Consider the following 17629-nt stretch of genomic DNA (forward strand, 5'->3'; position numbering starts at 1 on the left):
TCTCTCTGTCATTTATTACTATTCCCTTTTGCTCCTTGAGATACTACATTTTGCAATGCCATGCGGAACTCATCAGATTAGTATGTGTGTGTAAAACACCACGGCATTACGGATATATATCTACCTTTAGTTAAAATCTCATACAATCCCTCTTTCCAAAAAATAATGTCGCGACGGATTAGATCGACTGAAACAATTAAATATATTCAATTATACCCACGAAATTTCGACATTCAAGCGATCGACTGCACCGATCGATTGCCTGAGCTCGTGGAACTCGACCTCTCCAAGCACCGTCTCTCCACCGGCAGCGCGCTATCCCTCCACATCTATGTCCGCCATTGCGCCTCCGCCTAGTTCTGGTCAGCGATAAAAAGCACACATATTAAAGGACCAAGATGATTCTAAAAAAAATACCAAGCTGTTTATACCCAACTAGGAGTAATAACCAAGGTGATTCTGAGAGATGGCAGCTGTCCTCGTGGCACGGTGCCCTGCTCGATCAAGCCTAGCGGCACCAGGCGGTCGCTGTCCTGGAGATGCCCACACAACGCTTGCAACTATACCTGGGCATGGGAAGCCCGGCCCGAACGGCCCGACCCGACCCGGCCCAAAAATCCCGGGCCGGGCCGGGCTTTTTCTCTCTATCGGGCCGGGCTCGGGCTATCATTCTTCAGCCCGTAATTATATCGGGCCGGGCTCGGGCCACAGGAAAAAGAAAATTACCATTAGATCGGGCCGGGCCGTCGGGCCAGCCCGGAAAAAATCGGGCTTTTTCGGACCGCGAGCCGGGCTCGGGCCAAAATTTGCTGAAAGTTGGTCGGGCCGGGCCGGGCTCGGGCCAAGGATTTCCCGTCGGGCTTTTTTCGGGTCAGCCCGAAGCCCGGCCCGGCCCGAGAAATGCCCAGGAAGACTTGCAACGAACGAGGAGCTGCAGTGGCTCCACCAGAAGTCTTTCAATGCGCCACACCACAAGTAGAAGCTGGAGATACGGTCATACGAAGAAACTGGCAAAATGATCTCGCTACATCAATAATACAGTAGCAACCACAGAAATGGTATGGAGTGCAACTGCAATCAAAGTCATATGTACTGTACATTTTTTTCTTTCAGGAAAAAGGTTTATTATGTGATGGACTATGATGTGTGTCATGTGCATGGCCTGGCCTGGCATAGTATACGCACCACATACGGCACTAGCTACCTAGCAGCAGCGCTTGCAAATAATGCAATTAAACGTGAAACAAAGGCTGCTGATTTGTGATATTCTTTTCCATATGTTTAGAAATATTTATATTCCCGTTATATGGATGGAATCGTATGGAGTATCATTGTAGCTTTTGTTCATTTATATATACTAGTTGAATGTAATCAAATAGATGTTCTAAGTCAGAAATGTATACCGGCACAGTGAGAGATTTTATCCGTCTACTTTTATATGCTTGTCACTAGAGACTGGGCCACCTCTTGGGTAGCTCCTCGCCGGCCCGTGCCGGCCAAGTCACAGCATATATGTTTGTCTCCCTAATTATTAAAAAAATCTGCATCGCAAATACCCACATAGAGATCGCCATCCAGGTTAGTTAGCTAACGTATAATTGGAACAAAGCCTAACCTCCTCTATAAAAGAATGCATAAAAAGATCCGTGCTGACAATTTGATGGGAAATTTTGTGAAAACTAAACATGACGTTATGATAAACAAAAACAATTTCAAAGATCACAATGACCACTATTTGTCCAAACAAAAAGTCAGTGTTCTTTTTCAAATAAGGTGCTGTATTTAATGGGAAACTGGCTAGCTTATGTCATTAAAATAAACCTGGGCCTTGCAATTATTTGTGGCGTAAAGGGTATATATCTACTCTCTAAACAAGCAGACTATTTAAGGTATGGCTGATAGTTCTAAGTGTCCTGCTCCATGTTAGCTCCATGTACAGTACTTTTGATACTTGTCAAGCTTGTTCATTACCTTCCCATAAAACAAAGATATCCGTATTACTACACACATTGCAGTCTATGTATTATGTACATTGTAGACACCAAGCACCGCACAGCCCCCGAGCGGGTGTCGGCATGGCCCATGTAAGCATTTTCGTTTTTGTTTTTGTTTTCTTTCCTTTTTCTTTATCTTTTCTATTTCTATTTATCTTTTCTTTTTATTTACTAGATTTGAAAAATATTAAGATTTTAAAAATCCATATTTAAAAAAAACATATTTAAAAGATGTTTAATTTTTAGAAAAAAATATTTTCAAAAAATGTTCAAATTTCGAAAAATAAAATTTGAAAATATTCATTTTTGGAAAATGTTCAATCTCGAGAACTGTTCAAATGTCTAAAAAATCAAATTTTAAAAGTTTAAATCATTAAAAATGCGAAAAGTAGAAAAGAAACAATAAAACAAGGTAAAAAAAAGGCAACATTGTATCAGCCCAACAACCAGCCTGTGGGTTTGCGGTGTGCACCTCATGCTGATGAAGTTGGCGTATAGGGGAGCTTCTGTAGGAGGCCTTCAGCGTCTCGTACAACACCGACGCTTGTAGGCACTCCTATTGGGTCGGCCCAGCTACTAGACTTTTCTTTAGTTTTGTCTCTTTTTCTAAAAAAATAATTTAGATTTTTTACTTTGAAAGTATTCAAATCTGTAAACTTTCATACTTTGAAAATTGTTAAATTTGAAACATTCAGATTTTAAAAATTATTCAGATTTGAAAAAAAGTAGATTTTTAAGAATTGTTAAGATTTCAAAATTGTCTTGGTTACAAAAAAACGTCCAGTTTTTTTAAAAAAATGTTCAGATTCAAAAAATGTTATTGAAAAATATCGAATTGAAAAATATTGAAACTTTTCAAAATTATTTTTTTAAAGAAAAATGAACAACATCAAAGAAAATGAAACACGCAAAAGGATCATAAAATAGAAAACCCTAAAAAACTAGAGGAGACCGGATTGGAAATGCATACGCGAAATAAAAAGAAGAAAACCGGACCGGAAAAAGCAGACCCAGAAAACCCAGCTGAAAAAGTAGACCAGAATGCTCTAGAATCTTCCAATAACCGAGAAAACCTACTACACCGCAGCCGGGATGTTACTGGGCCAGTCGGTTTAAATTAGTTCACAAGGGAGAGCGGTATTCATCTGTTCGGCATACCACACAATGAGCATCATATATAACTTTTTTTAAATATGTAATGACCATCATATAGGAATTTCTAGACGTATGTCAAAAAAAAAATTGCCAGACGTTGATCGGACGATTAACCACAGACACCGGAATGGGACTTCATGCTCACGAGGCATGCGGCCTGTGCTGCCACTACAACAAAAAAGTCATATAGAGACGTTCAACTTAGGTGCTAAACACGCTTTATAACATCCCTACACCAATATAGAGTCGCTTATGTAAAACGTCCTAGAAGCGTCTCCTTATGCACCGTCTCAAGATCTCCAAGGACGCATTAGAAGCGTCTCAAAAATGACATGAGACGTTTTAAAAGCGTCCCCATTCCCAGTAGAGGCGGTGTTCTAGATGCCCTCCCATATCGTCTCTATACTGCAATATGGCGTCCTTAAGAATGTCAGGACGTTCTTTTTAAAATTTTAAAATGTTTATCATTTTTTTTTGCTTCATATGAAAATAATCGTATTTACACTGTATCACACAGACCATAATATGGCAGAAGAGCGTAATGCATTATTTGGAAGAAGTTAACTTTATTTCTTTAGAACTGCAACAATTTACAATTGAACTGTACATTTGTGAAAAGATTACAGCTTGACCAGAAAATATCGTGCAAATCCATATATAATTTTCTTCCAGCTAGTTTGTGCAGAGAGCAATTGGTACAGCAGCTTCCCAATTCCCATCGCTACTACAGTAATTCGCCTTGCAAGTCTTCTGTTGAGTTGCTTGAAAATCTTCACAAGACACAAAGTCAACTGATCAATAGATGAGGTAGCAAGTCATAAATTTCGATCAGATGTTCTACTTTCCATGGGGCAGTTCAATTGTAAACCATTAGGGACAATAACCGTATAATGGAGCAGTCTCTTCACATTGCTATTTCACCTTCTTGTTTGAATAAAGCTGCATACTTGCCGCAAGAAAAGAATTACTGAATCATTGTGTAGAGATGCTCATAAAACCATTGCAAACAGCAATACCTTTTAACATTACAAAGTTTGATGGGGCATAATATGTGGCAATGTAAGAGATAAAGGCTATAAAATGCAGTTAACAAGTGTCTGCAAATGACTATATATGTGTAATAATCCTTTATTACATCAATCTAGTACCACCCTCGTTCAGTAACATAGAGTGCCTGTGTAGAAAACAGAAGAAAAATAGTTTTACTAACGACACCACATTAAGGATTCAGTATAAAGCATGTATGTCAAATCAAATCTAAGTTGTGGAGAGAGCAGATCTTGACTAAATAAACTTCAGAATACTAGATTATTTATGTGCTTGCACTGCTAGACAGATCAAACTTCAGAAGAATAGATAATTGCTTGCGTTGTCTGATGAAACAGACTTTGAAGTCAGAAAAGGTGGAACTTACTCGCATTCTGCCTTGTATGGTTGCAGCATGTCGAGGAGTTATTCTTGATGCCGCAATATTTTGCTTGTGTCAGCCAGTAACCACTAAATCTAAATCAAATCGTCCTGAAAAAATAGAAAAGCAGCAACGGTGTAACTTGCACTATTTTCCCATCTAAATATTTATTAGCAAGAAAAAAGCAATAGTGAACACAATGAATGCGTATATATTCATTCAATTTGGAGAAGTAGTTACCCAAACCAATAGGTTGCAGTGAAGGAATAGCAGGCGAACTCATATTACAAGGTTCTTGCATTCCAATCTCGAAAAGAACTTCATACCTCCGTTTCCAGATTGCAGCCCCATGCCACGTTGGTTTCGGCAGCTACCTAACAGATCTCACATCCGCCAGAAAACAAAAACAGGAAAATCACAGATCAGATATGGGAAAAGGGGGCTGGCGGCAGTTGCTTACCTCAGGACTCCTCGGAATCGCGCGCCGCCAGTGGTCTAATGCTGGGGAGTTAGTGCCTTCAGGTGAATGGACGATGGCGAGGGGATCCCTGGGAGATTTCGTTGGCGAAGAGCACCGGGACGGGATCCGGCGGCAGCAGCCTTCACAAATCTGCTAGAGTGCTAGGGCTGGTAGTATTTCCCTTTATTTTCTTTGGGGGCGACTCGATATCCTTTTTCCTTCCAGCGGGTGCGGCGGAATTGAGGAGGATGGGAGGTTAAGATAGGATAGAAGCGGAACTTAATGGATACGTGCTGGAGTAGAGACGACGTGCATAACGTCTTTGAAAACGTCTCTACGTACCGCGCCAACTTACACGTAGAGACGAACTTAAAAGCGTCAAACAATGAACGTCTTTATATGTTCTTTTTCTTGCCAAAGGGCCAAACGTCATCGGAAGCTATTGCTACGGGAATTTCAGTGTGACCTCATGCACCGATGCAAGGTCTCTAGGGGGGCGGGGGGGGGGGACTCCCTGCTTTAGTTTTATTCAACTAATGCGAATACATGGCCATGAATAACTATTTGCATGGTAGAGGTCCTTAACGAATGATCAAGAGTGTGTGCTTCCTCAAGAGATGTTATAAGTCTCGGATCGTTGAGAGATCAAGCGGACCTTTGCATGTGCCTACTTCTACGTACTAGGAAAAAGGGATGGTGTATATATAGTCAACGATGAACTTTGACCGAGCTCACCACCATCGTGGATCTCTTTGTGTTGAACTTCTTCTCTTGAATTTGCAGTTTTTTTATGTTCGGTATTTCTTCGACTTGATTTGTTGATCATGGATCGGTGCTTCGATTTTTGTTGAATTGAATATGACAATTAGATATGTATACGCCACAAAGAACTAGGCGGGACTCCTTGTGTATTAGATATTCCCTCAACAAAACCTTAGATAGATAACCATATACTCTATAAATCAATATCTAGATAGTTTCTTAGATGATATACTTTAAAGATCTCTGCCAATATTCTTATGGATAATAAATTGGACAAGAAGGCGTACATATACTCTGTGATTTGGTTCCACCACTGCATTCAATACCTAATAAAATCTCAAATGCACCATGGTTTGAAAAACCTTTTCCGCAATCCTAAAGACTAAAAAGTATCTATAGTGTCATGTGTTTTATCTTAATTTTTTTCTAATATCTAGATTCAATAAATGAAGAATGAAACAACCAACATCAATTTGTGTTGCAAAATGTCATCTAGATTTAGTGCAGAAACCATGCCAATAATACTTGCAGCACGAGATGTTAGAATTGTATAAAAACAATAATGTTATCTTATTATCTACGTGCAATATAGCGTGTGTGTTAAGTTTAATAGAGAACTATATAGCTATAGCCATCTTTGTGTATGAGTCATGGTCAACATCTAAAGTAACTAAATGAGATAGTAACACCGACATAATCTCTTTTTTTTAAAAAAAAATCCATTTGTGTGGGATAAAGGCATAATTCTCAACTTTCCAAGTACTTGATCAGAACATTCGTGTTTGGCTTTACTGCCACATTATCTTACTTAGGAAAGACGGCGTAGGATCCTCACTTTGCTAACCATTGATATTCAACCTCTTTCTTTGGCCTAAGATGTATATCTTGACAACCACAAACAAGTCCATATAGATACTCACACTAGTGGAAAACGGGGCTATAGGCCCGGTTCATTTGGGCCTTTAGTCCCGGTTTTGAAACCGGGACCAATTAGGCGGGACTAAAGGTCCCCCCCTTTAGTCTCGGTTGTAAAACAAACCGGGACTAAAGGTCCCGCCACGTGGGCTGCTGGCGCGCGTCGAGGAAAAACCCTTTAGTCCCGGTTTGTAACACGAACCGGGACTAAAGGTTATTTCGTTATTTTTTTTTCTATTTGGTTCCCAATTATTTTTCGCTCCTCTTTTTTTTCCTATTTTTTCAGAATTTCTAGTATTTCAGTTATTTAACTAGTTTACTTTCTAACTCCACTTAATCTCTAACTACGCTTAATCTCTAGTCAAATTACTTACCCGTGGTCCAACTTCCCGCTCGGTCACCCATCCTCCCACTACTCCAGCACTAGCACGCTTAACTTCCAAGTTCCTTTCCCATCCCGCTTCCAAGTGCTTCGCGCGCATGTTGTGATACTAGTATCATATCAATCCTATTAACATGTTGGTCGATCTCACACTTATTTATTATTCGAATTCCAAATAATTATTTTAATAAACAAAACTAATAACGTAATAACATGATGTGGTAATGGTATTATAATTATAATTTTTTAAATTTGTATTATAATTGTTTTTTTAATTTATTATTTTTTAATATTTTTTTGCCAAACTTGAAAATTTGAAAATCTAAAAAATTGGCTAACTTTATGGTTAAGTAATAGTAATCTTTATGCATGATGTAATTATTATTTTTAAAAAAATTTAAAAATAAAATTCAGAATTTCTGACAAAAACTAAAATCTTCCTGCTTTCATATTTTCATTTGGAATTTTGAGAATCTAAAAATTGGCTAACCGGGTTAACCTCGGTGAATTCGGATGTAACTTTTTCCAAGGATTTTTTTGATATATTATACGTTTTTTTTCGACGTCGTATGCAAAAGTTATTGCGGTTTTACCATTTTTCAAAACATTTTTGCAAAAAAAGTGAAAATTCAAATTTGTTAATTTTCCCTAATAGTAGGTTGCATAACATACAAGAATCCGAAAACATTTTATTTTTTGAATTTTGTATCATTTTCTTTTCTATTTTACAGTGTTAAAAAAGGCGATCCACGGGGGGGGGGGGGGGGTGGAGGTGCATGGGGAGGCAAAAAACCCTTTAGTCCCTGTTCGTAATACGAACCGAGACTAAAGGGTAGACCTTTAGTCCCGGTTGGTAATACGAACCGGGACTAAAGACTTTTGCCCCATAGACCACCCTTTAGTCCCGGATTGTATTACCAACCGGGACTAAAGGGTCCAAACGAACCGGGACTAAAGGGTTTTCATGATGAACCGGGACCAATACCCCCCATTGGTCCCGGTTTGGTTCAAAACGGGGACTAAAGGTTGGGACGAAAGGCCTCTTTTCCACTAGTGTCAGTGTTGCAAAATGGTAAGATGGAGAGAGAGAGGTATCTTAAATGCTACACCGATGAGTAATTCAAGCAAGCCAAATGCTTTAGGAATTAAATTTCATTTGTACTCTATGTGATCTTACAGAGCTTGTTCACGGAATATAACCGTTGGGTACGATCATGGAAAATATTCTGCTCAAATGAACCAACCTATCCTTCCTAATTAACAAATTTTCTATTCTTTTTTGTTTTTTTAATTCCTCACATAAGGACTCCGAAAATACTAGGTCCCCACTTACACAAACAAATTGTTCATAAAACTACAAAGTAGATTTATTATTTTGATTCATCCCTCTTATATTGTCACTTTCTACCATTTCATTTATTTGTTTGATAGGGTCCTTTTTCGTGGTTCTAGTTTTCGATCAGCTTTACCTATTTTGACCTTGCGATACTGGAATAAGTAATATCTAATGAATTTGAAATCTTCTTGATAGAGAAAACAAGATCTTTTATTTATTATCAATAGGACCAGTCCTAAGAAATCACACACTCATATTCAAGACAACGAAACAAGAAAAATGCATGGTCAACCACCGTAATGTCTAGAAATGTAGAGCTTAAACTAGAAAGTCTTTTCTTGGATAAAAATCAATGATTTTTTTAGTTAGTAGAAACCTAATTTGTCAAAATTCTGTTCAGTAAAATAGATGAATTTTAAATTCCTAAAATGAGGTGTTTAGCTTGATATGTTAAGGGTTCGAGCCATGTTGATCTCTACTTTTTGCACTTAACAGATCGCACTGGATGTTCTCAAGAGTAAAAAATCTAGCATAATAGGGAATTGAACCACCCTCCAAAGAGCACAATAATCTCAAGGTAAAAAAACCAGGTTCATATCTTAAACCATTGACAGATCTAGACCTTGAAGCTTATTGATGCCCACATTGTAATCATATTTATTATTTGGGTCACGAAGACGCAATCACACTTGAGGAAGTACTCGTAAGAGTAGGCGCAATGTTGATCCATTGATAAAGAGGATCCTGATGTATATGCGACGACATGCCCCTCCATACACATCAGCTAGGCGTCATCCTTACCGTGTGTGGACTGCATGCTGAGAGCATGGCATGGTCGCGTAAAGAGACGAGGTCGCAAGCGTTCGACCATTATAATTCACGTATGTGTATATCTTAATCTTTTTAGTAATTCTCAAAATAAAGAAGCGCCACATCACCATATCCTATGGAATTTTGGCACTCCAACTCTCTAACTCGCAAAGTCTTGAATATATTTGGGGATTTCACAAGGTGTTATGAGAGCATTATCCAGATGCAATGTATCTGGACAGGTTTCTTCAGATAATACGGGAAAAATGTTTACTATGTTAGCACTTAGTACTCTTTTCCTAGAAACCCACCTAAGGATCGAATTTCATTATCATAAAAATAACGACACACATGCTAGAAGGTCAACAACGTCCCAAGTTTGTGCTACAAAAACGAAAGGAAAACGTAGCCTACTGCTAACATTTTTTTATTTACAAGCCAACTAGAAGTTTTCTAACAACAAAACCCTAGAACAAGCGTCACTGAAGGAACAAACACATCACACTCAAGCATCTTCATCAACTTCCAATTTGATGTCCTCTACAATTAACTTCGAAGCTTCAAGAAAACGAGCAAAGGCACCTCCAGTTGTCGGATCACTCTCACCCATCTTGTTAGCCAATGTAGCAAGTCGCAAGAGCTTATCCGCGATAGAACGAATGTCTTCTACATCACGAGAGTTATGTAAACTTGCGGAGTATTTTATAAAAAACAATAGAGTGACTAATTAGTTCAATATGATTTTAATCAGATTGTCCACAAAGCAAGCTCTATTTCTTAACTTCCAAATCGCCCAACAAATTGCAGCCAACCCAACAATCTATGTGTTTTTTCGACTGGCAAGGAAAAATTGCGGAAAGCACCAGAAGAATTGAGAGAAAATCCTGGGGCGTGTTAGACCACCTATGGCTTATCCCACAGTACCCCATACAAATTGCGCTAGTGCACATTCAAAAAATGATGAAGCATGTTTTCATGTTTATTGCAGAATTGGCACAGAGAATTGCTTGCCCAATAACGTTTTAGCAAATTGTCTGTCATGGCAATTGCGTTACGCCAAATAAGCAGTAACCACACTTTGATTTTGAGTTAAATTATGCTCTTCCAAAGTTGCTTCAAGGATCTGTCCAATCCATTACTACAAAGATGCCTATAGACTGATCTAACAGTGAAGATGTCATTTTTCGTCCACTTCCGGAAAGATTTATCTCTCTCAAAAGGGAGGTTGATCTGTACCAGAGTCAACCATCTTCTGAAGGTGAATCTCCATTCCAACCCAGCAACACCATCAACAGTAATTCTCTGTTCATTACAAATACTATAAATATCAAGGAATTTGTACTTTAAAGGATAGTGGCCACACCAAGCATCAAACCAATAGCTGGTTAGTGTGCCACTACCAATGCATTATCCTCCCTCATAAGTACACCTCTTTTACATGCATAATGTGTATCCACAAAGGGGAGTCACCAGACCTGCTTTTTGAGTAAAAGACTACAGAATCCCTAAAATAGTCTTTCCTCATAAACTCTCATCAAGGACTATCACTATTCTCTATTTCCACCACCATTTACACATGAAGAGATTATTTAATTTGGCTAGATCTTTCAAACCCAAGCCACCTTTTTTTTCTTTGGTTTACAGATTCACTTCCACTTGACAACGTGACACTTTCTTTTAGCTGTACTCCCAACCCAAAAGAAGGATTTGACTGTTTATCCAGTTCTTCAATAGTTGTTTTCTGTAATAGCCTCATGGAAATTCGATAAACAACAACATTGGATAAACAAGCATCAATTTTAATTGGTCTACCCCCAATAGATATTGTTTTACCAATCCACCACTCATCTTTTCCCTAGTTTTCTCCCCAAGGAAACTCATCTCAGCAAAGTTCTTGTGGCACACACAACAGTACCAATGTATTTTATTGTTAGCCCCCTCTTTTACAGTTGAACAAATATGCATAACACTGAGCTTTATTGTCACTCCCCCCTCCCCCCGAATGAGCATAACCTCACTTTTCTGTAAACTAATTTTGAAGCCAAACATAGCTTAAAAATATACAACAATAGTTTCAGACTTCATGCTTGTTCTAGTTAATCTTGAATTAACAAAATTTTTTCATCTGCATATTGAAGCATATCAACACCTTTGTCAACTAAATTGCTGGCTAAACCAGTCAAAAGACCATTTTTTGTGAGATGAAGAAATCATCTTAGCTAAACTGTTTGCTGCCAAAAGACCATTTTTGGTGAGATGAAGAAATCATCTTAGCTAAATTGCTGCCATATTAAACAGAAAAGGAGCAAAAGTATGGGCCTATTTTGTCATTAACTTTCACACTTAGAGTCTCTTTAATTACAACTTTTCTGATCCAAATCATCAATTTTCTCTGAAATCCTTTTGTTTACAACAGTCAAAGAGAAACTCACTGTTGACTTTGTCACAGGCTGGTTCAAAGTCAATCTTCAAGAAAATCCTCCGTTGTTTCCTAAATTTGGTTTCCGTTAGAATATCTTGTAATAACATAACCCCGTCAGGTATGTATCTACCTCAAATAAAAGCAGTCTGACATTAGTGGATGAGTTTACCCGTGTCAGGTTCAGCTCTAACATTGAGCGTTTTGGTGAAAATTTTGAAAAGCACTTGCAAAAGGCAAATGGACATGAACTTCTCAATCACATTAGCTTCATCAATTTTTTGAGATTGAAGTAACAGTCCCATTATTAGTCCTATCAAGGTCAATCTTATGGTGGTGGAAGTCATCAAAACCAGACATTAAATCACTTTTAATGATGTCCCAACATTTTGGGTAATATTCAACAGAAATTCCATCAAGATCTACAGCTTTATTTTTTTCCATCTCGTCAATTACATCTTTGAACTCTTCCACAATAAATCTCCTATCCATCTCATTTCTATCTATATCATTGAGTTTCTCATCACGGCCTCTTTTGATGTCAAAGAGGGAAATTTCTTTCCTTCTTTTGATATCACGGCCTCTTAGGTTGGCTTCCCATCCCTTCTATCCATTCTTCACATTTTTCAATTTCTTCTGCATTCTTTCGAAGCTATTACTGACACGGACATGTTGATGCCAAATTCTGGCAACTCTGCTATGGAAATCATGTTCCTTCAACCATCTCTTCTCGAACATAAATTCTCTTCTTTTTCTATCTTTGTGCTCCATGGTTTTAAGTATGAGAGGATTATGAGTAGACATCTCTCTAGCAACTTTATGTACAATGGTGAGAGGGAAAAGATCTTCCCAATTATTGCTCATAAGGAACCTGTATAATTTTTCCAAAGTAGGACCCCTTTGATTATTTGTCCAAGTATAATACCGAGGAGACAAAATTAGCTCCCTTAGGCCATAAGTGTTAATAACTGAATTGAACAAATCATTCCATTTGTTACATGTCATTCTTTTGTTTTTTTCAGATGAGAATCTGAGAAGATTAAAATCTCCATCAAGCAGGAGAGGCAAGGACTGATCATGAGATTGAGCAGCACCATAGAAAATAACCAAACACCACTTCAAACGAAGCTTCTAATCCATCAAGTTAACCTTCATGCAGAATTTCCCATACATGTATCCCAAATGGAAAACCTAGATAGCCTAAAACCACCAAGAATCCCACCACCTTTTCTAATAGAATCAATTCATTACAAGCATACCCGCCCATGGGGTCAATTTTCCTGAAAAGACTGGTTAATAATCCTTGATTGTTTCGTGAAAACCAATAAAATGAAGTTCCTATTCTTTTTAGCCAAGAAAATGTTCATCCATTTTTTACCAACCCCCTACAATTCGAAGTTGCATCTATCATAAATATTTTGGATTTTGTTTCCTCCTTCTGGATCAAGCCACAATGCCACACAATGAGTGGTCATTTAGGACTTTCACCAAGGCATCACTTGATTTGGATTGTGCTCCTCAGAGACAAGACCCGACTTTGACAGTGTTCCTGCTAGACTAATTTTGCAAGCATTGCCTGCTTCTCCTTGAAACAACTGAAGCCTTCCTCAGCGTGATCTCACCAAAACCCAGCAATAAGATCTGATCAGTACGTGCATGATGTTCTACTACAAGATTATTGTCCTGTGCATCTAGTATATTATGTCTAGCCACCTCTAATTCCTTTGAGATGATTAATTTTTTTCAATAGAAAAGGAAACAAAGTTAGCAGTGAGTATAGTAGAACATAAACTAAACCAACGAATGAGATTCCATTTTATTTCTATTAAACATCTGAACTACTACAGTTAAAATTTCTCGCGAGCTGTACCATAAGAACGACGAGAACAAAACACGAAAAAAAACTAGGAAAAATCAAAATGAGGATCAATCGGGAGATCGACCTCGTTCCGCTCTGCCTTAGGAATCCCACGTTATTGAGTCGTTCGATCGCAGCACGCCAGCACCGCGCGGGCGTACGTGTCTCGATCGATCAGGGTCGGCGCGCCGGGGGAATGCCGCGCATTGGAGGAGGACCGGGCGGGGTCTTGGCCGCGAGCTTGCTGATGAAGGTGACGGCGATCCTGAGCATCTTCTGGAACTCGACGAGGCTGGCCTCGAGGATGAGCCTCATGTCACCGGTGAGGTTGTGGCAGCTCATCGTGCAGGACCCGACGTCGACGATGGCCTTGTTCGCCAGCATCGTGGCGACCTGGTGGGCGTGGACCTTCATGGCGGCGGTGGCGCCGTGGAGCTTCTTCATGGCGGACTTCATGGTGACGGTGCAGTTGTCGAGGCACTTCTTGAAGTCGGGCACGGAGGCGTTGAACCCGGGGAGCTTGCCGTCGAAGATGGTGGTGGCTACGGCCCCGGCCTCGGTCGCTGCCTCCATGGCCACGGCGACCAGGGAGGAGAAGTCCACCGTCCCGGGCACGCCGGCGATGAGCGCGCCTCGTGGGGACACGGAAGCGAGCGCCGTCTGGATGTCGAGGAGGCGCGGGCCCAGCTCCTTGACGCAGTGCGCCTGGAAGGGGCCCTCCTTGCACGTGGCCACCAGCGGGCTCGAGCCCGGTGGTGCGCGCGCAGCGGACGACGATGCCGGGAGGAGGAGGACGGCCAGGGCGAGCACCAGCACCGTAGACGCCGCCATTTGCTTTAGTCGATCGTCTCAGATATGCCGGCCTTGGAGTCGGATCGAGAACCTCTGTGGTTTCTCTGGTGGTTTGTATGGTAGCACACACTGCTGGGTCGATGGAGCGCCCGGGTTTATAAGTATGTCCGTGGGATGCTCGCTCGGTGAGGGAGTGGTTCTAGGTGGTCGTCGTCGGAGTGGCTGGGAGGCTTTTGCGAGGGTGCATGCGCGCGCCCATGACCGTTGTGGAGAGAGCAGCGGGAGCGCCGGATCGGGTACTGAGGGCATCTCCAACGCGGACGGACCCAAACCGACCCAAACGAAATCTGGGCCGTCTGTTTTGGTCCGCGCGGGACTGCCCGACAGCCCGCGCATGCTCCAGTGGGGCGATCCAAATGGACTGACTCGTCTGGATCGATCCATCCATGTCCCAAATTTGGGACGCTGATGCGTTGGGCCGGACAATTCGTGCATCCTCCCTTGTCCTTCCTAGAAGACCATGGCCCCTCCCACCAGTGGCGCGCAAATTTCCTCCAAAAACCCTCCCACAGGAATTCAGCCGGCTGGAAAGGAAGCGGAAGCGATGGATTCCGCCGCCGCGACTGCCATGGCGACGGCCACGCCTGCCATGGCCACCGCCGGGAAGAAGCAGACGAAGCCGAAGAAGGCCGCCAAGGATATGACGGAGGAGGAGCACCGGACGGAGTACAGCAAGCGCGCAGGCCGGAGAGAAGCCGCCAAACCTCGGAAGGCCGCCGCCAAGCTGGAACAAGAGCGTATCATCGTCGAGCGACAACACCCCAACAGCGAGCTGCTTGCTCACAAAGTCGCCCAGCAGGCCGTCATGTTGATGAAACAGGAGTCGCTGAACGTGGCCTTCGGCCATTGGGCGGTGCTCCCTTTGGCTGCCGGCACGTCGTCGACGAGCTCCGTCACGTCGACGCCAAGTGGCCGGCCTCCTCTTCAACCTAGGCCATCCCAGCACGGCGGCGGCTACGGCAGGGCTGGATGCGCGCTGTCCCGGTTAGGTGATCCGCGTGAGGCGTCGTCGATTACTTCCGGCCAAGGTATCGACCTCAACCGCACTCCCACGGCCGGGCTATCATCGCCGGCAGGGCCGAAGAAGCAACGTTGAATCTCTACGTCGACATGTCGCGACCAGCCAACCTGTTCGACGGAATGACAGGCGAGCTCCTGCCGGCGACCAAGATGGTAAAGCTCTTGCCCATCTCTTGTAATTTTTCCCATTGATACTTGGTCCCGCCGGCTTGTCCCGGCTGTTATGCGCGCATGAATGTGAGCCCGCGCACGGCGAGGCCATCATGCAGGATATGATCTACGAGGGCGCTGACGAGAAACAAGGCGACTACACTGAGTACGACGGCACTCAGTACGAGGATGTTCATGAGGGCTACTGAGTTGACGAGCAGCCACAGTTTGGAAACGACGGCTACGCCGAAGACATGGCTGGGGAAATCACCCAGACCACCGCGGCCACACTGGCCACGTCACTTGCCACCATGCTTGCCGATGGCAAGAAGATCAGCCAAAGGATGGCGAGCTACACCATCGAAGAGGACAAAATGCTATGCTCCGCTTGGATTGAGATTTCCCAAGATCCACTTTGCGGTGCCGAGCAAAAGGATAATGCTTATTGGAACCATGTGGGCAAGTACTTCCATGAGCATCGTTTGTTGGGTGGAAAACCCTTCAATATCACACGCAAAGATCTCTCCCTTTCAAAGAGGTGGAGCTTCATCCATGCCGAGTGTAGCCGGTTCCAAGGCTCATACGAGACGGTTACCGGAAGGCAAATAAGCGGTGTCTCGGCCATTGACATGGTGATGTGGGCATTACCCTTCGGGTACTCGGCATTGGTCCACCTCCTTTGGTCCAACAAGAGGCCCATGAGGATTGCCATGATCCAAGGTGGGCCCATACGTCGGTTACAACAAAGAAGACTTACAAGAAGACGAATTCTTGACGAACAAGGCAAGAAGACGTCGATAAAGAAAAGGATAGATTAGATCTTGATGTAACCTAGTCGAGTTCGGACAGGACTCTCGGGACCTAGCCTCCTATATAAAGGCCAGGAGAGGGCCTATCGAACGACACACTTACGCATCCAACACAATCTAGCATACACCAACCCTAGAAACCTTGCCTCCCGGCGAGTTCACCATAGAAGTATATCGGCTACCCTATTGTAACCTCTTTTACTTGATAAATCAAGATCAGACAAGTAGGAGTAAGCGTTTGACCTCATCGAGGGCCCCAAACCTGGGTAAATCTCGCTCCTATTCGTTTGGTATCGATATCTCGTGCTAACCTGTAGGATTTCGTCAACCCTAAGCCCCTCATGGTGGGCATTGATGTCTACGCCCCCTCCTTTTCCTATAGACAGTGTTGGGCCTCCAAGAGCAGAGGTTTGTAGAACAACAGCAAGTTTTCCCTTAAGTGGATCACCCAAGGTTTATCGAACTCAGGGAGGAAGAGGTCAAAGATATCCCTCTCATGCAACCCTGCAACCACAAAGCAAGAAGTCTCTTGTGTCCCCAACACACCTAATAGGTGCACTAGTTCGGCGAAGATATAGTGAAATACATGTGGTATGAATAAGCAGTAGCAACGGCACCAGAAAAGTGCTTTGCCCAGGACAGTAAACAAGCAGTAGTAACGCAGCAGTAGTAACGCAGTAAAACAGTAAACAAGCAGCGATAGCAGTATTTAGGAACAAGGCCTAGGGATCATACTTTCACTAGTGGACACTCTCAACATTGATCACATAACAGAATAAATAGATAGATGCATACTCTACACTCTCTTGTTGGATGATGAACACATTGCGTAGGATTACACGAACCCTCAATGCCGGAGTTAACAAGCTCCAGAATTCAATGTTCATATTTAAATAACCTTAGAGTGCATGAAAGATCAACACGACTAAACCAAGTACTAACATAGCATGCACACTGTCACCTTCACACTATGTAGGAGGAATAGATCACATCAATACCATCATAGCAATAGTTAACTTCATAATCTACAAGAGATCATAATCATAGCCTACGCCAAGTACTAACACGGATGCACACACTGTCACCATTACACCGTGCAGGAGGAATAAAACTACTTTAATAACATCACTAGAGTAGCATGCAGATAAATTGTGATACAAAACACATTGCAATCATAAAGAGATATAAATAAGCACTTCACTATGCCATTCATAACAGTGAATAAGTATTCTGTGAAATATAGCCTAAGAGACCCACACGGTGCACACACTGTCACCTTTACACACGTAGGACAAGGAG

At 42.0% G+C, this 17629-nt stretch overlaps 1 protein-coding gene and 1 long non-coding RNA gene across 4 annotated transcripts; both read right to left on the bottom strand.

Moving 5' to 3' along the window:
* Positions 1-3703: 3703 nt before the first annotated feature.
* LOC127291973 (uncharacterized) lies at positions 3704-5288 on the bottom strand. Of its 3 annotated transcripts, XR_007844866.2 has the most exons (4): positions 5018-5286; positions 4798-4931; positions 4564-4667; positions 4114-4323 (listed from the first exon to the last, which is right to left on the bottom strand). It is a non-coding gene; the product is annotated as an uncharacterized lncRNA (long non-coding RNA). The 3 variants fall into 3 exon arrangements; XR_007844867.2 differs by lacking the exon at positions 4114-4323 and adding an exon at positions 3704-3919 and having other exon boundaries at positions 4798-5288; XR_007844865.1 differs by having other exon boundaries at positions 4798-5286.
* An 8145-nt stretch (positions 5289-13433) lies between these two features.
* On the bottom strand, positions 13434-14429 carry LOC127348274 (uncharacterized). The gene has a single exon (XM_051374356.2). The coding sequence runs from the start codon at positions 14328-14330 to the stop codon at positions 13674-13676; it is 657 nt and encodes a 218-aa protein (XP_051230316.1). The 5' UTR covers positions 14331-14429; the 3' UTR covers positions 13434-13673.
* Positions 14430-17629: the final 3200 nt, after the last annotated feature.

Source organism: Lolium perenne, chromosome 4, assembly GCF_019359855.2.
Source record: "Lolium perenne isolate Kyuss_39 chromosome 4, Kyuss_2.0, whole genome shotgun sequence".
In the NCBI taxonomy this organism is placed as follows: domain Eukaryota; kingdom Viridiplantae; phylum Streptophyta; class Magnoliopsida; order Poales; family Poaceae; genus Lolium; species Lolium perenne.

Excerpts from the sequence above, each read along its gene's own strand:
- LOC127348274 (XM_051374356.2), bottom strand. The coding sequence starts at position 14,330 with ATGGCGGCGTCTACGGTGCTGGTGCTCGCCCTGGCCGTCCTCCTCCTC.